The sequence below is a fragment of the Symphalangus syndactylus genome, chromosome 9, assembly GCF_028878055.3.
Source record: "Symphalangus syndactylus isolate Jambi chromosome 9, NHGRI_mSymSyn1-v2.1_pri, whole genome shotgun sequence".
Classification (NCBI taxonomy): domain Eukaryota; kingdom Metazoa; phylum Chordata; class Mammalia; order Primates; family Hylobatidae; genus Symphalangus; species Symphalangus syndactylus.
The window spans coordinates 98,000,883-98,025,267 of NC_072431.2; the positions used below are offsets into that span (position 1 = coordinate 98,000,883).

The 24,385-nt window shown below is 42.7% G+C and overlaps 1 protein-coding gene across 1 annotated transcript in view; it reads left to right on the forward strand.

Moving 5' to 3' along the window:
• Nucleotides 1-1,058: 1,058 nt before the first annotated feature.
• Nucleotides 1,059-24,385, forward strand: part of PDE1C (phosphodiesterase 1C) — a 692,034-nt gene continuing 668,707 nt past the window's right edge. The window contains exon 1 of the mRNA XM_055293497.1: nt 1,059-1,461. Within this exon, the coding sequence (XP_055149472.1) occupies nt 1,152-1,461 (310 nt within the window). The 5' untranslated portion in view covers nt 1,059-1,151. The remainder of the gene's footprint in view (nt 1,462-24,385) is intronic.

Below are 24,385 nucleotides of genomic sequence, written 5' to 3' on the forward strand. Positions count from 1 at the left end.
CTCCATGATAATACTACTTTACATTTACTTGTTTGTATGCCATTTTACAGATGACAGTGTCAAGAATCACATCGTTCTGTCACAGAAAGAGCACTGACACTGGATGGGGAAGAGGAAAGTTTCCCAGGCAGGCTGAGAAATACCGTAGTAACTCTCCCCTCACACATTCCAACCTCAGATATGCTGTGTATTGCACAATTGTCTTGCTTCAAAATTCAATGCCTGCAAACCTTTGGAATGGGGAGCAGTGTGGACAGGAGACTGGTTCTAGAAAGAGGAGTCCCAGGCACAAGACCCAGCTCCACTGCTAACTGCCTATGACCCTGGGCAAGACCTAAAACCTTTCTGGACAACCTCTTTTAGCTGAAACATCATCCCAGGCTTCCCTTCCTGCTTCTGCTCTACATAGTAACCACCACACTGCAGGCAGAGAAGGGCCAGTGACCTCACCCCAGCCAGCAAAGCAGGCCTATTAATAGGGCCCCAGGCTGCCCTGGCTTCCCGTCTCGGGCGCCCCCAGGGCCGGCTGACGCCTCCCAGCTTGCTCTCTCGCAGAGAACTAGCGGAGCTGACTTCCCGTGCACTTCCGCCTCCCTCTCTGGTGTCAGCCCCCAACAGGAAAGGTGGGCTCTAGGTGAAGCACAGCCTAGAAGAGCAGTGATACTGGCTTTAAGAGGAGATATTGAGAAGAAAACAAGTCTCGGTCCCTTCTCCGCCCTCGCTAAACGTGCCATCTTCCCGGGGGCAGAGGTGGCCCAGACGTGCGAAGAGGAACAGGAAGGACCCTCCAAGCTTTTGGCCTCAGGTGAACCAAGTGCAGAAAGTGGAGAAAAAAGTATCCCTCGCCTAATGCCACGCCCCTTCCTCCCCTTTACTGTCCCAGTAAAGCCTCCGGACAACCTCTGTATAGCGACTCCCCAAGTCCCACCCACCCCGTACTGTTAGGCAGGCGCGGACATCGCTCGCATTACCCTCCGTTCCGGTCCCCCGCGGGTGGGCGCGCAGCCCTCGCTGCAGCCCGCAGGGTCAGAGGAGGAGCAGACGGCTGGGGGCGCCCCGGCACCAGGAGGGAGTAAGCCTTCGGCGGGCGAGGGCCGTGGATCCCTCGGGGAGCCCGGGCCGCTCACCTGGGTCCGGCCCGGCCCGCTGAGATGGGCTCGGTCTCCTCCGCGCTGGTGCGGTCCCGCAAAGGCGTAGTGCAGTCGGGCTCGTCGCCACCGCAGCCTGAGGCGCCGCCGGCTGCTCCCGTTGCTTTCGGAGACCCATTCGCGCTCCCTAAAACCCAGAGTCCCGGACCCCGGCGTGGGGAGACACTCTCCCTTCCCGTAGCCTGTGAGGCACTGCCCGCGGCGAAACGTCTGGAAGAGCTGCCGAAGTTGGCGAGGCAGGAGCTGTCCCCGGTGCTGAAGCGTGCAGCGAGTATGTCCCAGCCCTGCTGGCCACGAAGCCGCAGCGTGGCGGGTGAGTTTCCTTATCTTGCTTAAGAATCTCAGAGAGCTGCTGCCTGGAGACTTTCTGGGGGAAAAGAGAAAGTGCTATCTCTCGCAGGATTTCGCGTTTCTCGTCCTCTTGTCATAACTTCTTTTACAAGTTAGGATTGACTTCTGGGTTGAATAGGAGGTTATTTCAGAAGGCTCATCTTTCACAGAGGTTTAAACATAGCTGGCAAGACAGTTTACACCCTAAGGATCCCTTTCCCCAGCTTATTACCGGGGCCGGCACCATGGGGAGAAGGCTTTCTTGTTGTCTTGGAAAGGCAAGGATAAAAGAAGCACCTTTTCCTGTCTCCTCCCACGGGAATTGGGAAAAGGGCCAGAGATTCCTGCTTGTCCAAGACTTAGTTACACATGTGAAAGGACTTGAGGTGTGCAGCTGGGGGTGTCAGACTTGCCTTTAGGGTAGATAACATAGGAGAAGTGAAAAGAGCACACAAGATTTGAAGTCAGAGGTGGACCTGCTGCTTTCATTGTGATCTTGGGCAAGGTACTCCCCCCGTGCCTCCGTTTTTTTATCTGTGACACAGGGGTGATAATAATTCCGTCTCACTAGGGAGCTGGAAAATCTGACCACACAATGTAAGTAGAAAGGCTGTGAAAACTGTAAAATACTATGCAAATATTCCGTATTACACATGAACCAGATCTTTGAACATCTTCAGCTGAGGGAATAGTGAAACTTAACTCACTTTAAAAATTTTAGTTTGAGATATTCAAAGATTCCATTTCGTCGGGGCAGATCCTGTGTTGTGCAAGTGGGAGGAAAATGCCTTAGTTTGTATATGTGATTAAAAAAATCACTTACACTGGAAATGTTGCTAAATACATCTCTGGACTTTTGGTCTCATACATGAATCCTCACTTCACCCCAAGCAAATTTGTGGTGCTCACGGGGATGGTCTGTTGACTTTTCACCAAGGATTCAGTAGGTTAAGTGGATAGTGAGGGGGACTGGCTTACAGTTAAACTTACTGAAAGGTGAGGATCCATATATCCTTAATCTCTTTAAAGTTTTCAAAATATTAAAAGAAGACACAAACACTCTGTCCTTTCAAGGGGAGATTTATCATTGTAAAACATGTTTATTTCTTCCATCCAGAAGACATGTCTTTGTGGTATTAATGGGAAGAGAACCAGATCAGGAGTCAGGACACCTGGGTTCTGCTAAGCTCAGTATCCTTGGGTGGGCTACTTACATTTTCTAAGCGTGTACAATCTGCTCTTTTAAAATGAGTACAGCCAGGTGCAGTGATCCCAGCCCTTTGAGAGGCCAAGGTGGGTGGATTGCTTGAGCTCAGGAGTTCAAGACCAGCCTCGACAACATGGGGAAATTCCATCTCTACCAAAAACTCAAAACATTGGCTGGGCATGGTGGTGCATGCCTGTAGTCCCAGCTACTTAGGGGGCTGAGGCAGTAGGATAGCTTAATCCCAGGAGGTCGACGCTGCAATGAGCTGAGATCATGCCACTGCACTCCAGCCTGGGTGATAAAGTAAGACCCTATCTCAAAAAAAAAAAAAAAAAAAGAGTACAAATATAGTTACACCATTTTCTATGCCATGAAGCTCAAAGGAAATTATGGAGGCAAAAATGGGTTGCAAATCATAAATATAGTACAAGAGTAAGGCATTATCAAGGAAAATTCATATTTTTAAATGTGCAGATACATATTTAGTTTTTATAAAATCTGTCATGGTCCACCAAATATAGGATGAAACATGGGCTTCCTTTGTGAAACTCATTAATATGTACATTTTTTTGTGTGAGAGATATCAGTTCAATTACAAACATATGTAACCATGAAAGGATATTACCACATTTTTTCTCCTTCCTTCCTTCCTTCCTTCCTTCCTTCCTTCCTTCCTTCCTTCCTTCCTTCTTCTTTCTTTTTTTTTGAGACAGGTCTTGCTCTGTCATCCAGAGCACTGTCTGCAGTGGTGCGAGCACAGCTTACTGAAGCCTCAATCTCCTGGGCTCAAGCAATCCTCCCACCTCAGCCTCCTGAGTAGTTGGGACTACAGGTACATGCCACCATGCCCGGTTAATTTTCATATTTTTTGTAGAGACAAGATTTCTCCAGTTCCCCGTCTGGTCTTGAACCCTTGGGCTCAAGCAATCCGCCCGTGTTGGTCTCCAAAAGTGCTGCACCTGGCTATTTTTCTTCTTCTGCTTTCACTGGTTTGGGCAGGAGACTTGGATATTGCAATTTATTCACACATTTATAATGCCAGAAAACCAATTTCTAGCAATTTTCATTGAATTAATTTCTGTTCTGGATTTGATGACACCTTGGAAATACTTTTAACTTTAACTTTTTGATTATACAAGAATTTTTTTCAATCCCTTCCATTTTATTTCATAAGAAACATATGCGATTAAAAATTACATTCTGAGTTTTATATCACCTAGGATACTTATGCAAAATTATTCTATTTCTATATTTTGATCTTTTTGAAAAGAGTGATATTTGAGCTCACATCTTTGAAGAGAGGTGGATTTAGATAGCTGGAATTGCAGATGAGGCTCGTTTTTATCATCTGTAAAAATGAAATGAATTGTCCTTAGCTGTGAAGCTAGGTAGCCTTTTACTGGTCTAGATTGAACTTCTCCAGATATTGTGTGGAATAGCAGAGAACCTGGGAGTAAACTAGTTATGCTGCAATCTAAAACTTGTACTTTATAAGCCAAGCTGAACATATATGAATATATATATAATATAATGTCTGTATGTATAGGTATATATACATAAACAGTATTGCTGGATGCTATTTTATAAGATTGTGGGATGGATGCTTCTATTATCACTTTATAGATGAAGACATTAAGGCATAGAGAGGTTAATTAGTCACATAGCTGGTAAATGACATACTTTAAACACAGGTTGTCTGGTTCTAAAACTTGTGTTCTTACCTTTTCTCTATGCTGCTTGTCTTAAATTCTGTGTGCTTATTTTCCTTTTGTTAACTCTTTAGTTTATTTATTTATTTATTTTTATTTTAGTTTTGAGACAGGGTCTTAGTCTGTCACCCAGGCTGGAGTGCCGTGGGACCACCTCGGCTCACTGCAATCTCAGCTCACTGCAAACTCCACCTCCCAGGCTCAGACGATCCTCCTATTTCAGCCTCCTGAGTAGCTGGAACTACAGGCATGCACCAACACACCCAGCTAACTTATATATATATTTTTTGTAAAGACAGGGTTTCACCATGTTGCCAGGCCTGGGCTCAAGTGATCTGTCTGCCTTAGCCTCCCGGCCTGGGCTCAAGTGATCCACCCGCCTCAGCCTCCCAAAGTACTGGGATTATAGGCATGAGCCACTACAGCTGACTTAGTTTATTATTAGTAATGTCTTTTGAAAGTTTTATCTTGTTCCAGCTATGGTCAGAGGAACCAAGGGAAAGTACTTTGGTCCTGGAAGGGAGGTGTCAGAATATTAACAGAGAAACAGTCACCTTGGGTATTACTGGGATGGTAATTAAAGCCAGGGAACTTGAATGGGAAAGTACAACTCAGGGTACTAAGTCAGCTGTCTCTCATGGAAATTTAACTGTTTTGAGCCTATGGGATTTGTTGTGTTAAAGATGTTCCACGACTTCTCTGTCATCATGTTGTGAAGATTAAACGAGATAACATACCAAAGCCCATGTGGGGACCTGGCATATGTCAGGTGCAGATGTTTTGTACGTTTGTCTGTTTTCAAAGCTTTGTTTTCAGATCTTACTAGTGGAAAAGAGGGAGCACCTTAGCACATTTTCAATGAGAAGCTACCTCAGAATAAACAAGTAATTAAATAAAACACATTACAAACAACAGTTCACAGCTATTCTTTATTGCTTAATAATCTGAAGTTGATTATGAGAGGCTCCTAATGTTTGTTAGAAATTCCTCTGGTTGGAGAGCGATCTTGACATTATTGATTAAAGTGTTTTTTCTGGTTAATGATCTGTGTATTAAAATTATTGAAACTCTTTTCCTTTTCAATTACTGTCTTTTCTTGTCTTGCTGTTTTAATATTTTGAAAAGATGTGTCAAGTGCTGATTTCAATATGTAGCCAACATTCATCAAATAGCAGTGTTAGAGCATTGTCTTGCTGACTTATTGCTTCTTGGTTTCCATCTACGTCTTCTGTAACTCTTGGTGAAGTCCACTATTTGCCTTTAGCTGGGTCCTCTCAGATACTAGGATCAGTGGATTTCAAACATTGGTGTTTATCAAAATCACCTGGAGAGATAATTCCAGAAGCTCAGGCTTGTTGCCATGGGATAGGACCAGAGTCTTAGCATTTTAACCAAATTTCCCAGGTGATTCTATTACTAGCAGAGTGTGTATCACAGTCACCCAGGAGCTTGCTAAAACACGACAATCTTGGGTCCTTCCTCTCGACTTTCTGGTTAGTAAGTCTGACAAGCAACCTGAGAGTTGCATTTCTTCTTTTTTGTTTTTTGATACAGGTTCTCACTGTCTTGTCCAGGTTGGAGTGCAGTGATGCAGTCACAGCTTACTGCAGCCTCAACCTCCTGTGCTTAAGCAATCCTTCCACCTCAGCCTCCTGAGTAGCTGGGACCACAGGTGGAAGCCACCATGCCCAGCTAATTTTTTGATTTTTTTTGTAGAGACAAGGTCTCACTATGTTGCCCAGGCTGGTCCTGAACTTTTGGGTTCAAGAAATCTTCCCACCTCAGCCACCCAAAGTGCTGGGATTACAAGTGTGAGCCATCACACCTGGACTTGAGGGTTGCATTTCTGACCAGTTCCTAGATGCTGTGAATGCTGCTAGTCAAAGGGTCACAGTTTGAAAACTGCTGTTCTACGAGTAGAAATCACTGGGAGGGCGAGTAGATATTGGGTGTATTATGTTAGCCATCGGGATCTGGGCAGTGCTGTGGAGGAAAGAGATTCTGGATTCAAGTCAGATTATTCTTTATCTAATCTCTCTCCTTCACCTCCCTAGCCCTTTTGCAACCACTCTCTTGCCAATTTCTAAAACATCAGGATACTTATGATCCTTTACCAGTGATGCTTTTAATCTGGGATTAACATTTTAGGTTAAATTTTAGCTTAATTGAAAAGATGACCAATGTGAAAGTAAAACAAATCTTTTGTGATTTTAAAGATTGGTGTATGCTGTCATAAAAAAGAATGAAATCATGTCTTTTGCAGCAACATGGATTTAGCTGGAGGCCATTATCCTAAGTGAATTAATGCAGAAATAGAAAACCAAGTATACATGATCTTACTTATAAGTGGGAACTAAACATTGGATAGGCAGGAACACAAAGATGGCAACAATAGACACTGGGGACTACTTGAGGGGGGACGCCAGGTCGGGGGGAAAGGGTTGAAAAACTACCTTTTGAGTACTGTGCTCACTACCTGTGTGACTGGCTCAATTGTACCCCAAACCACAGCATCATGCAATATATCCAGGTAACAAACTTGCACATATACGGCTTGAATCTAAAATTAAAGTTGAAATTATAAACAAATGAAAAACAAAGATTAACTCAAAAAATAATAATAAACATTGGTGTGTAGATGGTGAAGTAGTGACACCACCTGTGCCTTAACCTTCAACATTTGTAGCACCTACAACGTGTGTCCCTGTGCTGAGTTAATCTAAACAGACACGAGCAGCCTTCTCAAGCTTAGGTTAGTGACAAGCAATACCGATGAGAACGCACTGTGATGGGCAAGTGTGGGGCCCCTGTGGGTGTGGCATTACTTCTAGGAACTGCTTTCCCCAACACACTTCCTTTCACCTAGGATGCAAGTTGGAGTCCCAGAGTCTTACTAAGGCAGAAAAGTCTCGGGCTCACTTTCTTTTGATTGTCTTTCCTGGCGGTTACTAGAGTCATTGCTTTCAAAGTCAGTCTCAATTTGGGGCAGAATCAAGTAACCTGCCCAGCCACCAGTGGTACATTTGCTCCTGCTGGGTGTAAGATGTGGGGAAGAAATGTTAGGAAGCTTCTATACAGCACTTTACAGCTTATAAAGCCCCTAGACAGCTTCTTTAACATTTGATCTTCAGGACAGTTTTCTGAGGTAGATGGGACAGATGGCCTTATTGTTCTCTTTTAATAAGGGAAGGGAATTTAAATCAACTTTTTATTTATTATTGATGACATGATTTATCCTAGATCACTTGCAGTTAGACTTTCAGGAGTCCCATCATTACTTCTTCCAGGCAGCCTGGTGCCAGAGAAGGAGGCTCTGGAATCTCGATCGTTGGCTCCCATACTTCCTGGCTATAGGCACTAATTTCTCTGAGCCCATTTTCTTATCTGGAAAATGGAAACTGTATTGATCTCACCTAAATAAGGCAATTTATGCAAGGTACTTGGCACATGCCTTGGGACTTGCTAGTCATTTAGTCAATATTGGTTACACACACATTAACGGATCATCCATGTAGGTGAATCTGATTTGCAATCCAGTTCTCCTTCCACAATGCCATGATGATTCTTCCATGGAAATTAAACAATAACTGGAGTGAGGAAGGTAGGGAAGAGAAAGGGAGTGGGATGAGAGAGAGGCTGAAGGCTGCGGGGAGGCCAGCAAAAACCACAGAGCAGTTCATGTGGCCTTAGAGGGTTCAGGCCTTCGATCACCTACTTCTGAGGTAGGACACAGTCCTGCATATTTATGTCATCCTTAGTGTTATATTTTCTGTAATTTACTCAAATTATTCAACCTAGTGATGTGCATGTGTGTGTATTAGTTTTAATCTGCCTTCTAGGGGTGAAAACCCTGACTTTGAAAACTACCCCTCTGTGGTGTTCACAGCATCCTTTTGAGAGTCCGAGTGACTTGCTCGTGGATAGACTGAGAGCTGGAATAAGGTGAGATCATGGATATTCAGGGCTTTAAAACAGCATGCACACATCAGACACTGATTTGATTTTTGTGGAATGGCTGAGATCAGGAAAACGGACTCTCACATTTAGCCATGGTTGGAAGCAATTGAAGCTAATGAGCAAATCTTATAGGAAACAGATGTGGGCTCTGCTCAAACTTGCCCTTCTCAGATATCACCTCCACTTTAAACTCCTTGAACCTGAGTAAAGATATTTAAAAAAATATTTTAACCAGTTATTAATTTTAGTTTGTCAAATTAAAAAAATACAAATGATAACTTGCATTTGCACAGTTTTCACATTACTTGAACAATTACAATCTTACTCGAATCTCACGACAAACCTTTGAGGTAGCTAAGACAAGCACTATTATTACCACCCCCCTCTTTTTTTTTTTGAGATGGAGCCTTGCTCTGTTGCCAAGGCTGGAGTGCAGTGGTGCCGTCTTGGTTGACTGCAACCTCCGCCTCCTGGGTTCAAGTGATTCTTCTGCCTCAGCCTCACTAGTAGTTGGGAATATATATATGCCACCACACCTGGCTATTTTTGTATTTTTAATAGAGACAGGGTTTTGACATGTTGGCCAGGCTGGTCTTGAACTCCTGACCTCAGGTGATCTGCCCACCTCCGCCTCCCAAAGTGCTGGGATTACAGGTGTGAGCCACCATGCCTAGCCTATTACCCCATTTTTACAAATAAAGAAACTGAGGTTCAGAGTAGTGCCAGGACTTGCTCCGGTCACACAGCGGACAGGATGAGTTAGGATTAGAAACCAGATCCTGGCCTCTGTGTGTGCATCTTACATCTCCGCACTGGCGGTGTTTAAGCTGTCATGGTGGAGCACAAGCTCCAAGAGAGCAAGAGGCATGCTCTTTTGCATCTATGTTAGCAGCAAAGCCCTGGGTTTTTCCTTCTCAGCCAAGGAAAAATGTGGCCAAGTTGCAAAATATTGTCATTTCCCAGAAGGAGGGAGCCGAAGCCCAGGGCTGGGCAGCCACTGCCAGGAAGGTTGGGAACATTCTTTAGTCTAGAAGTAGCAGGAGCCTGCCGTGCCTTCCACTCACTGCCAGAACAGTAACTAATTTCAGGTTTATCCTCAGATGACTGGATTTTTGTGAAGCTACTAATGAGATCACCCCATACCCCAAGGGCTCACTCTCCTGAGGGAGCTGAAGTTAACCTCCAAAGGAGCCTTGCCGGGTAGGGAGGGAGTAGTTAGAGGGGCTGCTTTTTTGCTGTCTCTCTTTCTGCCTGTTGTTCTCTATACCTACTATTTTTTGAGTATTCTTTTTAGCAAGTTCTGTCTTATAAATATTCTGGAGGATACTAGGAAATTGTTAACTTGAACAATATATGAATTAAAGTAGAAGTCTAAATTCAGTAACAGGCTCTTTCTTCCAAGCTTTGTTCCCCAGTATTTTCTTCTCCCCAGCTTGTAGATTTCAAACTTGCCCTTCTCAGATATCACCTCCACTTTAAACTCCTTGAACCTGAGTAAAGATATTTAAAAAATATTTTAACCAGTTATTAATTTTAGTTTGTTAATTAAACAGGTTGCCATTTTTTCCTCTGCCAGTCAGAGTACTGGGCTCCCTTACTGATGTCAGAGATCTTCCTAAGAGACCTCAGTAAAACTGAAGACAAAATGGGAAAAAAGAAGCTATTAGATCAGTACACACATAACAGATTCATTTATTCTTCTTGGTATCTGAGTGGGTTTTGCTTGCAGCCTAAATGCTCCAGGAGTTGGGTGGACCTCATTTACATGCTGCTTTGAAGATTATATGCAGGGCAGTTCGGAAAAAGTTTTTCAAGCCCTGTCTGGCTGCTCTTTAGGACTTTTATTTTTAATTTTTTGTTTGTTTGTTTGGGACTTTATTACTTCCTGGATTTTGACACCCTGATAACTCAGTACCTTCTTCTGGTCCAAGAGACAAAATGTTACAAATATGAGAGCATCCCTTCCAAAATAAAGCCTCTGTTCTGAAGGAAAAAGTGAATCTTAGTCTTGAAATGTGTGCTGCTGTATCTTCCCATATCTGATTATTGTCACACAAGGATGCTATTTGGAAAGTGACTTTTTTTTAATGATTGAAAAGTGCAGATAAAACAATCATATCATTATATTTCATAAGAACAATAGATGATAACATTTATTGAGCACTTACCCTGTGCCAGGCATACTTTATGCACCAGCATTAAAACTACGAGATAAGTGCCATTGTTATCTGCTTTTCTTAGATGAGGACAATGAAGCTTGGGGAATTATCTGAGGTTGCACATCTAGTGAGTCTGGGGGTGGGATTTGAACACAGGTCTTAAGCCTTGTGCTGAACTGCCTGAGACATCAGTAGCAGCTTGAGGCTGATAAAAAAAAAATTGGCCGACTTGCTGCTGCCATGGAAAGAAATAGTATGAGAGGAAGACCATAGTACTGAGGAAGTTTCCAGAAGTAAGTCTGGGTGTGATGGTTCACACCTGTAGTCCCAGCACTTTGGGAGGCTGAGGCTGGAGGATCACTTGAGCCCAGGAGTTTGAAGCTGCAGTGAGCTCTAAATACCACTGCATTTTAGCCTAGGTCACAGTGTGAGATTCTGTTTCAAAACCAAACCAAACCAAAACAAAACAAAAACAAACAAACAAACAAGTTTCCAGAAGTACATTTTATAATATTTTAATGTTGCAGTCTAGATATAATTGGCAAATAAATTGATAGGTCAACAAGAGATAGCATTCAAATTACTACGTTGAGTCACATGATTTCTGTTTGGTTAAAGTTGAAATACAAGTAAAATAATAGAATTGCAATATCAAGAAAAACTTGAGATAAACGAAGAAAGCGCCTAAAAGATCATCACCTTAATACAACAGATACTTTGACGCTTGCTTATAACCCTCTTCTTTTTTATGTGCACAGTATGATTTTTTTTTTTACTAAATTGGGATTATAGTACCAAAAAAAAAATAGAACTTTTCCCTGGGAGTTAATATTGCTTAATAGTTACAAGGGCAGGCTCTGCAGTGAGACAGATGGAGTTAGAATCTGGGCTCTGCCCATGATTAATGGGGCAAGTTACTCGAACCCTGTGAACTTCAGATTCCTCATCTGTAAAACGGGGATGCAAACAATTCCATTTATTGAGTTGTTTGTGAGTTTAAGGGCTTAATGCAAAGCTCTCAGCATGGTGCTGGGCACAGAGTCAATGCTCAACAGGTGTTTTTATTATTAGACGTGTGAGATTTTATTAGCAGTAGTGGGATGTTTTTAGTAGGGCTTGCTTACCACTAGGGCTAAGCAGTTATCACTGGTTAAAAAAAAAAAAGTCATCACTTTCTAAAAGAAATCAGTTACAACTGGGATTCACTCCTGCTTTGTACCAACTTTTCTGGGTGCCCTGAGCACCCAGCTTGTTCTTGTTTGGGGCCTGTGCCACAGAATTGACTATGACCGCTGGGACCACTCAGCTCGTGGTAAATGCTTCTCACAGCTTTGGTCCTTTTGAGCACACAGGCTAGATTAGTCTGTTCTAAGGGGAGGTGGCAGCATTTAAAAGCATTGTTATTCTCCTGAGTCTGTGCTATGTGTCGGCTGGGAGAGCCAGGCATGTGGTGGGTGTTTATGGCTAGCTCCCATATGTGGCGGTTCTCTGGGCCTCTGTAGACCCACTGGCGAGTTGCCCCTTGGTCTCTCCCAAGGACACAGCTTTTTACCTAGCTTGGATGCTAAATTAGTTTTCTTGGGATTCTGAAACAAAGTACCACAAAGTGGTTGCTTAAATATGTAAATGTGTTGCATCAGGTTCTGAAGGCAATAAGTCCAAAGTCAAGATGTTGGCACGGTTGGTTCCTTCTGAGGACTGTCAGTGAAGGAACTGTCCAGGACTCATCTTGGCTTGTAGATGGCTAACTTGATGGTCATGCCTCTGTAGACCCACTGGCGAGTTGCCCCTCGGTCTCTCCCAAGGTCATAGCTTTTTACAGTTGGCAATTCCTCCTCATGCTGAGATGACACCCGCTCCTCTGCACTCATTTCCCCATAGACCTGTTCTGATTTAGAGAATTGTGTTTTAACCATACAGACTTGACCCCCAGACTCTTCACTTTTTCCAAAGGATGTGTGCAGACCTGAGCCTGAGCCTTGCCCCATCTCTCACCTGCCCCAATTCCTGACAGCATCCCTGAGCTTCATCTTTTCTGTCATCCCATGCTCACCTTCCCTACACCTTGAAGAGATTGTGGACTGAATGAGAATCAGGAATGGGTGGGTGGCAGGGGATGAGGCTAGCTGATGAAATTGTACGTATTGTTTAATCACAAGTTTTAAAAAAATTAGCCACATTAAAACCACCACGTCAAAATGGCTGTGAAATGGCCATCAAAATGTTTCGAGGTGCCTAATGCACTGGTCTGTTTCTCAGTAGGGAGTGGCCTCTTGGTGAAACCCCTCCAAGCTTACATTGTGAGTTTCCTGGAGGAACAGGGAGGGGGGATGGCCCCACATCCTTCCCTCTTCCAGGGCAGGGAGTGCCCAGAGTCCCTTCTCATCCTTATCCTTGAATATGAATGTCCGGGGCATTCCCTGACCACCCACTGAGTTTCTGCGTCCAGGGGGAATCAGAAATGGGAGGTTCTGGGAGCACTCTCCAACCTTAGATGAGTTATACTCAATGTGTCCTGCTGGCGTGGCCCAGGCCCTTACATGTCAGCACCTGTCAGCTTGTAAATCCATGAGCTCATGACCAACTCCCAGGCTCTAGTGGCAGGCACGTCAAGTCACATCACATCTGAAGGCTGCCTGGGAGAGGCGAGCATGTGCTGGCATCAGGGAGGGCACCGTTGCCCCTCCACCCTGGTGGAGCCTGGCACCTGGGCCCTCCGTGCTGTGCTCCTGGTCACACCGCCACTCCCCTTTCAGAATTCTCAGCTCCTTTCCCTAAGAACCAGCTCCTGCTCAATTCAGGGAGAAAGGGTTGGAGGGGGCACTCTTCTTTTGCAGGGATTTTATTTACCCTTCACATGACCTTGGAGATGACTAGCCTGTAAGCCAGCCAGCCAGAGTTGTTGCTTTTTCCATTCTGTCACTTTTTCCACAGCCACACTAATTGTGTGCTCCCGAGGGAGAAGGGAAGAAGGTAGGCGCCTTGTTCCCTGGCCCGTCTCCCGCCACCAGCCTTTTGTTTTGTTATCCCCAGTCCTGGGATTCAGGCTCCCTAATGTAGGGAAAGGGAGGAGGGTAAGAGAGGTCGATGAGGAGGGGCCCCAGACTCTTGCCTGCACTCCAGGCTGCTTCTAAAGGTGTCCCATAATGAAACGATCCCCAATATAAGGCAGGTCCTCTTTTTTTCCTCTTTGAGAAGATTCCTCAAACATCTATTTTTAAATTAAAAAACATTATTTATTTATTTGTTTTTGAGATGGAGTCTCGCTCTGTTGCCCAGTCTGGAGTGCAGTGGCGTGATCTCAGCTCACTGCAACCTCCACCTCCTGGATTCAAGCTATTCTCCTGCCTCAGCCTCCCAAGTAGCTGGGACTATAGATGCCTGCCACCATGCCTGGCTAATTTTCGTATTTTTAGCGGATACTGGGTTTCGCTATGTTGTCCAGGTTGGTCTCGAGCTACTGACCTCAAGTAATCTGCCCACTTCGGCCTCTCAAAGTGTTGGAATTACAGGCATGGAACACTGTGCCCAGCCATATTTATTTAGTTGTAGAGACAGGAGTCTTGCTAGGTTGCCCAGGCTGATCTCGAATACTTGGCCTCAAGCGATCCTCCCAAAGTGTTGGGATTAAGGGCATGAGCCACTGGGCCTGGCCAGAAGTGTATTTTCTTAAATGACCTACTTGAATGTACAGACTTTGAAGGGGCTAGAAAAAGGTCCCATGTGTCCTTTTAATATTTATCTTATTACTTTTGTTACATCTATTTAAATATCTCAAGTTGCATAAAATACATTAACTTAGAATATTACTTTTCCATTTTATACTCCATAAAATAATTTTATTGAATCTTTTTACAAGCGTTTTTTTTTTTTATCATTGGCATCATTGTTTTCTCTAAAGCCATTTCTGAGTCATCTTCACCTGTGTCTAAGTTGTTTTCATTACTGCACTTTTTGAATCTGTGAATGATGCTGTCACTGTCACATATTACAAGGGAAGCACTGATAACTGTTCAGGCATCAGTCAGATTCCTCTCTCCACTTTTTGTGAAGTTGCCGTTCTAATCAGCTGGAAAGGACATACTTGACGCTACCGAATGCCAACTTCTTTTAATATTTCAGAATGAGTTGAAAATGGTTTCATTCTCTTTTTAAAATGCACGCTTGTTGCAAAAATGTCAAATAATGTGGAATAAAGTGCTAACAAACTCACCAGCTTAAGACAGCTACTGTGAACATTTTGGTGAATGTCATTCCAAGCATCTCTTTAGGCACATATACACATACTGTATATGTATACATTTTATACAAATGGTATCAGATGAAACATGCTATTTTATAATGTAATGTTTTTTATTTTTATTTTGTGGGCATTTTTTGATATAAATATAGTTATACATCTTTTTTTAATGAGTGCTCTTCTGTGTAGGTAGTATAATTTACCCCCTACCCTTTATTATTTTTTATTTTGTAATTTTTCCTTTTTTTTTTTTTGAGGCAGGGTCTTGCTTTATGGCCCAGGCTGGAGTGCAGTGGAACGATCAGAGCTCACTGCAGCCTCAACCTCCTGGACTCAAGCAATCCTCCTGCCTCGGCCTTCCTAGTAGTTCAGACTACAGGCACACACCGCCACACCTGGCTAATTGTCAAATTTTTTATAAAGATGGGGTCTCACTTTGTTGCTGTGGCTGATTATGTACTCCTGGCTGCAAGTGGTCCTCCTGTCTCAGCCTCTGAAAGTACTGGGATTACAGGCATGAACCAACGCACCCTGTCCCTCCACCCTTTAATTGATGGATTTGGGGGCTGATTACAGTTTTCTTTATTATAAACAATTCTGTGATAAACATCCCTGGATTCTGAGACATAGTTTAATGACCTTCTCTAATCTTATCAAAGGTTATAAAGGATTTTTTCATGCTTCCTTCTAGGTTTTTTAATTTGAAAAATTATTTATATTTTACAGAAGTAACAATCTTTACTATTTTAATCATTTTTAACTGTACAGTTCAGTGGCAGTAAGTACATTCATACACACTGCTGTACAACCATCTCCAACATCCATCCATAGCATTTTTTTCATCTTGGCAAACTGAAACTCTGTGCCTATTAAGCAGTAACTCCCTATTTCCCACTTCCTGAAGTCCCTGGCAACCACCATTCTACTTTCTGTCTGTAAATGTGATTACTCTGGGTCCTGTGTGTAAGTGGAATCATATTATATTTGCTCTTTTGTGATTGACTTATTTCACTTAGCATAATGTTTCAAAGATTCATCTGTGTGGTAGGATGTGCTAGGATTTTTCTTCCAATGTTAAAACATTTTATTATTAAAAATTTAAAACACACAGCAAGGTTGAAAGAATTTTATAGTAAACACTCCTATCATCTACCACTCAGATATGACCATTAACATTTTATGTACTTGCCTTATCACATATCTATTTATCTATCAATCTGTCTGCCTATCCTTTCATTTATCTTAATTTTGTACATTTAAAATTAAGTTGCAGGTGTCATGCATTCCCCCCTACATAAGCCCACAAGCATACCACTAACTAGAGTTTGATATTTGTTGATTTTTTTTTGTTTTGATGTAAAATTTATATACAACAAAATGTGAAAATCTTAAGGGTACATTTGCTGAGTTTTGAGAAATGCATACGCTTGTGTAACCCAAACCCCTATCAAGGTACAGGCCATTACCCTCATCCCAGTGAGTTTCCTCACGACCCTTCCCAGTCAATCTCTGCTGTACTCCCATCCCTAGGTGTAATGACTATTCCAGTGTTTTTTTTTTCTGTGCTAGGTTAGTCTTACTCCTTCTAGAATTTCCTATAAATGGCATCAATCATACAGCACAGATGCTATTGTGCAAGCTTTCTATGATGCTGCATGTTTTTGAGATTCTCTGTTGATGTGCATGTCAATAATTCATTCCATTAAATTGCTGAGCAATATTTCATTGTATGACTATATAGTTATGTCCTGCATAACGAAGTTTCGGGCAATGATGGACTGCATATGTATGTCAAAGAAGATGCTAATCGAGTTGAAAAATTCCTGTTGCCTAGTGACATCACAGCTGTGGTGATTACTCACGTGTTTGTGGTGATGCTGGTGTAAACCTACTGTGCTTCCAGTCACATAAAAGTGTAGTATATACAATTATGTATACTACATAACACTTGATAATGATAATAAACAACTATGTTACTCATTCATGTATTTGCTAAACTTTTTTTTCTTTTTTTTTGAGACAGGGTCTCTCTCTGTCGCCTAGACTGGAGTGCAGTGGTGTGATCTCTGCTTACTGCGAACTCCACCTCCTGGGTTCAAGCGATTCTCCTGCCTCAGCCTCCCAAGTAGCTGGGATTACAGGCATGCACCACCATGCCTGGCTAATTTTTGTATTTTTAGTAGAAACAGGGGTTTCACCATGTTGGTCAGGCTGGTCTCGAACTCCTGACCTCAGGTAATCCACCTGCCTTGGCCTCCCAAAGTGCTGAGATTACAGGCATGAGCCACCGCGCCCAGCCGTATTTGGTCTGCTTTCGATGCTTATTTTAGAGTGTACTTCTTCTACTTATTAAAAATAAAGTTACCTATAAAACAGCCTCAAGCAGGAGGTGTTCCAAAAGAAGGCATTGCTACCATAGGAGGTGACAGCTTCATGCATGCTCTTGTCTCAGAAAACCTAGTAGGACATGATATGGAGGTAGAAGGCAGTGATGTTGATGATCTTGACCCTGCGTAGGCCTAGGATAATGTATTTGTATCTTAGTTTTTAACGAAAAAAGTTTAAAAAGTAAAAAAAAATTAAAATATTTTAAAAAAGAAAATAGCTTATAGAATAAGGATATAAAGAAAATAATATTTTTTGTACAGCTGTACAATGTGTTTGTGTTTTAAGCTATGTGTTATTACAAAAGAGTCAAAAAGTTAACAACACTTAAAAAGTCTATAAAGTAAAAAATTACAATAAGCTAAGGTTAGCTTATTATTGAAGAAAGAAAAAAATCTAAAACAAATTTAGTGTAGCCCAAGTGTACAGTGTTTATTGAAGAAAGAAAAAAATCTAAAATAAATTTAGCGTCGCCTAAGTGTACAATGTTTATGAAGTCTACCGTAGTATACAGTAATGTCCCAGGCCTTCCCATTCACTCACCATTCACTCACTGACTCACCCAGAGCAACTTCCAGTCCTGCGAGCTGCATTCACAGTAAGTCCCTTGTACAGGTGTACCATTTTAAATCTTTATACCATATTTGTACTTTTCTTTTTCAAGTGTTTAGCTATGTTTAGTTCACAGATACCATTATGTTGCCATTGCCTACAGGATTTAGTGCTGTAACATTCTGTATAGGTTTGTAGCCTAGGAGCAACAGAAGATACCATATAGCCCGTGTATGTAGTAGGCTATACTGTCTAGGTTTGTGCAAGTGTACTCTATTATGTTCACACAATAATGAAATTGCCTAATCCCTGTTATTAAGTGACGCATGACTCTACTATGGTTTGCTCATCCACTTCTAATCTTTATATGATTTGATTTGATTTTCATTTAATTTGGTTTGGAGTCTATCCTGGTGAACCATGTGAGTTAAAAGTTTAAATTTTTCCAGATGGCTATTCATTTGTCTCAACAGTATTTATTAAAATGTCTATTTTTGCTCGTTGATTTGGGATGCTAAATTTATTATATAGCAACTTCCTGTATACACTTGGGCATATTTCTGGATTGTCTATTCTGTTCCATTAGTCTATGAATCAGTCAGGTTAGGTTCCTGGTAGGAAACAGAATTTTGCTCAAATGGTTCAAATAAAAAGTTTAATGAAGGTGTAGTCAGGGTTAAGGGAACCTGTAAGGGATGTTGAAGCACCCAGAGACTAGCAAAGGTGGGCAGCCATCACACTTGTGGGCCTGAAGGAGCAAGGGGTGGAATAGAGTTATCAAGGGCCTGTGAGAGCTGGAACCTGGAGAAGGAGGTGCCCAGCAGAGGCAGTGCTATGGAGGGAGCAGAGCCACTGCCTAGAAAACGGAGGAGCAGGGAAGAAATGCTCTCAGCTCTCTCTTCTCTCAGCTTCTGATCTCCTACCAGTGCCTCCCATTGGCTGAACCCATAGGAAGCCAGAGGGCAAAGGAGGCGAGGACACAGGGCAAGGCAGAAAAGAGAAGAAAATGATGGGTAGGTAATGGCCAAGTGGAGAAAGAGCAGCACAGACCACCTGTCTGTTCCATGCCAATACCACTCTGTTCTAACTGTTGAAGCTAGTTCAGCTCATTGCCATTGTTTCCTTCCTCCTCCTCCTCCTCCTCCACTTCCTCCTCCTCCTCCTTCTCCTCCTCTTCCTCTTCTTTTTCTTCCTCCTCCTCCCCCTCCTCCTTCTCTTCCTCCCCACCTTCACCCTCCTTTTCCTCTTCTTCTTTTAAATTCAGAGATGTGGGTCTCACTCTGTGGCCCAGGCTGGAGTGCAGTAGCATGATCATAGCTCACTGCACTCTGCCTCCTGGGCTCAAGCGATGCTCCCACCTCAGCCTCCTGAGTAGCTAGGACTACAGGTGTGTGTCACCACACCCACCCTGGTTGCTTTTTTAAAAACTACTTTATATTAATTTTGTACTGCTCTATCTCACCGAACTTTCCTATTGTTTGTAGTAGTTTTTTGGTACGTTGTCATGAGTTTTCCAGATATATAATCATATGTAATAGTTTTATGTGGTTATTTCTAGTTTTTATGCTTCTCATTTTCTCTTGTTCAGTTATATTCATAATTACATTCCTATTACCCCTGACACCAGGTTAACTGGTAATGGTGAGAGTGAGCCTTCTTGTTTCTGACTTTTATTAGAATCTGTATATATTTGTGTGTGTATATATAAATACACACATAAGTTTGTGTATATATGCAAATATGCATATATGTATATATGTATGTATACATATATGGAAAATGATACTATATTAAGGAATATAAGATTATGTTAAGATATATGTGTGAATATATATATATGAAATTATTCAAAGATTCATATTTTATTTGGCTTAAAAATTAATAATAGGAGTTGAGGTTTGTCAAATGCCCTTTCAGTCTCTCAGGAATCAGTATGACTTTTCTCCTTAGTTCAATAAATACAGATAATCAATATATTTCCAAATATTGAACCATATCTGCCTTTCTAGAATCAACTTTACTTGGATATGATTTTATTTTTTTATTATTTATTATTTTAATGTTCTGTTGCATTCTATTGCTTAATATTTTATATTGGATTTTTGCAATGATATTCTTCAGTGAAATCTGTCTTTAGTTTTTACTGTGTGTGAAATATTTATATCAGGTTTTGATATCGATACAACACTGTCATAAAAATAACTTAGAAGTTTTCTTTTCTCTTTTCTTTTCTTTTTTCTGAGACAGGGTCTCTGTCTATTGCCCAGGCTGGGGTGCAATGGCTCAATCTTGGCTCACTGCAGCCTCTGCCTCCTGGGTTCAAGTGATCCTCCCCACTCAGCCTCCCAGGTAGCTGGGACTACAGGCACATGCCACCATGCCCAGCCTAATTTTTTGTATTTTTTTTTTAGAGATGAGGTTTCGCCATGTTGCCCAGGCTGGTCTCGAACTCCTGGGCTTAAGCAATCTGCTCGCCTTGGCCTAGGATTACAGGCATGAGCCACTATGCCTGGCCTTTCCTTTTCTTTTTATACTCTAGAAAAATTTAAATACCATTGAAATTACCTGCTCATTGAAAGTTTGTATAATTCTCCCAGAAAACCCTTGGGCTTGGTTCTTTTTCAGGCGGCAGTGTTTTGACAACTTTCTTCTTCAGAAACTGGACCACTTAAATTTTTGATTTCTTCTGAGGAATCTGTAGGCAAATTCTATTTTCTTAGAAAATTGTCTTTTTCATCTAGACTCTAAACTTTATTAATTTAGAGTTGAGTAGTCTTTTATGTCTCTTTTTTAAAATTTACTTTTTATTTTTTTGAGACAGAGTCTCGCTTTGTCACTCAGGCTGGAGTGCAGCGGCATAATTTTGGCCCACTGAAACCTTCGCCTCCTGGGTTCAAGCGACTCTCCTGCCTCAGCCTCCCAAGTAGCTGTGATTACAGGTGCCCACCACCATGCCTGGCTAATTTTTGTATTTTTAGTAGAGACAGGGTTTCCCCATGTTGGCCAAGCTGGTCTCGAACTCCTCAGGTGATCCACCCACCTCTGCCTCCCAAAGTGCTGGGATTACAGGCATGAGACACCATGCTCGGCCCTTTAATGCCTCTTTTAATTTTGTTTAATGTTTAAGCAGGATGCAGGTGAGCTCCGCCACCAGATATTTACCAGGGAGTGGGCTGTGCACATTCCTCCCAGGATCCTAAGTTCCTGATTTCTAGATTCTGCTGTTATTTATCTCTTCCCTCTGTGTGTGGTTGCCTGCACTCGTTCCACTGCACCCTCACTGGATGCTGTCCTGATTCCATCATTCCCCTAAATACCACTGACTCAGGATTGTGAGTGTAGCAGTTACTGGAAGCTTTAGGGATGGAGCAGGTAGGTCACAGTACAACAGGCAACTTAAAGCTGTATACTACATCCTCTGTTCTTTTTTTAATGTAGCCTCTTGGCGTACCTCTTGTTGCTTTGCTCTTTTCTCTTTCCTGCCCAGTATCATCTTTCTTAACCCTGAACATTCTTCTTACTTATTAAAGATACTTCTCTAGTTCTGAGATTTATTCTTACTCCTTCTCCTCCAGATAATATTCTGGAGCTTATCTTTATCTTTTCACAATTAAAAACAGTGAACCCCAGAAACAGTGGCACAAATACAAATCTCTTTGAAGACTTTATCCCTGCAGGTCTGCTGCTGCTTGGGTTTGAGGTCCACACTACCTGTGCAATCCGGGATACTGTACAACAGAAGAGGAGTTGGCTTGGTTGTGGCCTGGGATCCAGGCAAAGGAAGTAGAAGCACTTGCTGGAGAGCTGGATCCTCAACCCAGGCTTCACACATAGATAAAGCTTCAATGAAATAAACACTCCATCTAAAATTACAAACCTGTAAGGAATCAAGCCACCCTCAGCTGAGATATTTTAAGTGAGAAAAGCAAGATACCTAGAAATGTAAATAGTAGGATTCCATTATTAAGAAAACACACCGGCTCTCTCACATACACATTCTCACAGGTACCCCTGTCTCTGTGAGCTTGCATGTGATTACATGAGCATCAGCAAAATACAGGATCCTTATCAGTTGTTCCCATGGCTGATCTGAAGGAGGGCATTGTAGGAAGAGGATCACGGGGGAAGGCAAACATGACAAAGAGGCCTGTGCAACACTGGCTCATGCTTCTTCTTCTCATCCAAGTTATCTCCCATGCAGTGTTTTGATTGGAGGCTGTTCCTCCCTCTGTCCAGCTGAAATTCAGAAATGATAAGATTTAGATATAACACAATTGACAACTTTTTCCTCCCTCTGTCCAGGTGGTTTTATTTTTTGGCACTGAGTCTTGTTCTGTCACCCAGGCTGGAGTGCAGCAGCACGGTCTCGTCTCACTGCAACCTCTGCCTCCCGGGTTCAAGCGATTCTCCTGCCTCAGCCTCCCGAGTGGCTGGGATTATAGGCACCTGCCACTACGCCCAGATAATTTTTTACATTTTTAGTAGAGGCAGGGTTTCACCGTGTTGGCCAGGCTGGTCTCGAGCTCCTGACCTCGTGATTCGCCCGCCTTGGCTTCCCAAAGTGCTGGGATTACAGGCATGAACCACCGTGCCCGGCCTGTTTTTGTTTTTTAACTACCAGTCACTTGTGCGTTGGGGCTGAGTGGTGGGGTGAGGAAGTAACTCCCTTGCCATCATTGGGAAGTTTCTGAGTTTAATGTAAAGCATCCCTGAGTCTCACCAGGACGCTGCCTATCTTCCAGAGGTGGGAGGCCACAGCGCTGCCTATACAGCTGGTCAGATGCAGGGCCCAAACCCTGTGCAATCCTTGCTCTTCATTTCCAATTTCCATCAAGGTCACACCCATACCATGCAGGGTTTGGACTGGAGAATGTATCTCCCTGCCACCTTGTCTCAGCCAAGAAACACCAAACAGCAGCAAGGAGCAGCCCACAGTCCCAAAAGCATATGCATTACACAATAATTGGAAACCCTTCTGAAAAATATTGCTTTTCATTAACCTTGCTCAGCATTTTATACAATTGGATTTTTCTGGATTCCAATTTTTTTTTTTTTTTGCATTATGGAGGGGTTTTGGTGTAAACATCAATATATTTTGCTGAACAAGAGGAATTCTGTAGCCAGCTTTCAGTAGCAATTTTTTCCTCCCTCATATACTAGAAATAGAAGTCATCAGTGGCATCTGGGAAAAATCAGTGTCCTTCTCTTAATTGTTCTCTCTGTGGATTGTACCTGAGTGAATTGTATTGGAAGATTTTACTTATTCTCCCCACCAACCTGGAGCCCTGAAGAGGGACTTTCTTTTCTTCTTTTTAAAATTACAATGCCTGGCACTGGGTTGGGCTCATTGTAGAGCTTAAGGAGTGTGGTGGAGAATTCCCAGAAGGAGCCTAATGGTGCGGGGGAAAGAGGTAGATGAAACCAACGTGCTAGTCCTGTTTTTGCCTCTAGTGTGCTTTTAGGCCTCTGTGGGGTAAGGCACGTACCTTCTCTGGGAATCTGTTCCTTTTCTGTAACATGAAGATACTAATACCTGTAACGTCTACCTCAGGGGGCTATTGAGTTTACCAAGGACTGTAATGGACATGAAAGGTTCTTTGAAAAGTATGCTGAGCTACATGGCACAATCACTTACTGCTCTAATGCGTGAGGGATGGGTGTTCATCTAATGGATACACAGCTACACTAATAGGCTTTTGAGTTCCATCCAACCTTTATAGTGGAATACATATCCTGCAAAAACTCTTCTTACACATGCCTAGAATAATTGATAAAGCACAGCAAACATCTTTCTAAATGCAGAGCTGAGCTTACAGGAAGTTAAGGGAACCTCTCTTGGGGGCCAAAGTAGTAGGCAGGGGTGAGGAGACACTGCTGATCTCAGTAACCCAGGTTTTAACCACTCTGGAGGACAGGACACAAGGCCTCAGCCTCAAGTTAACTGGGAAGTTGCAGGTGAAACCCCTGCATAAATCTAGGACCCTCATGTAGGAACACGCTAAAAGAAGTTTTGCTCACCAGCAATAACAAAAATAACAAGTTAGGCCGGGCATAGTGGCTCACGCCTGTAATCCCAGCACTGAGGCTGAGGTGGGCGGATCACCTGAGGTCGGGAGTTCAAGACCAGCCTGACCAACATGAAGAAACCCCATCTCTACTAAAAATACAAAATTAGCCAGGCGTGGTGGTGCACGCCTGTAATCCCAGCTACTCGGGAGGCTGAGGCAGGAGAATCACTTGAACCTGGGGGGCGGAGGTTGTGGTGAGCCAAGATTGTGCCATTGCACTCCAGCTTGGGTGACAAGAGTGAAACTCCATCTCAAAAAAAAAAAGAAAAAAAAAAAAAAAGAAAAAATGTTAATTATCTTTTAATCCTGGGTTTGGGTGGAGGAAATACAAATCTCTTTGAAGACTTCATCCCTGCAGGTCTGCTGTTGTTTGGGTTTGAGGTTCCCACTACCTGTACAACAGAATGATACTGTACAATAGAAGAGGTGTTGGCTTGGTGGTTCTTTGGGATCCAGGCAAAGGAAATGGAAACACTTGCTGGAGAGCCGGATCCTCAACCCAGGCCCCACACATTCCACAGATAAAGCTTCGATGAAATAAACACTCCATCTAAAATTACAAACCTGTAAGGAATCAAGCCACCCTCAGCTGAGATATTTTAAGTGAGAAAAGCAAGATACCTAGAAATG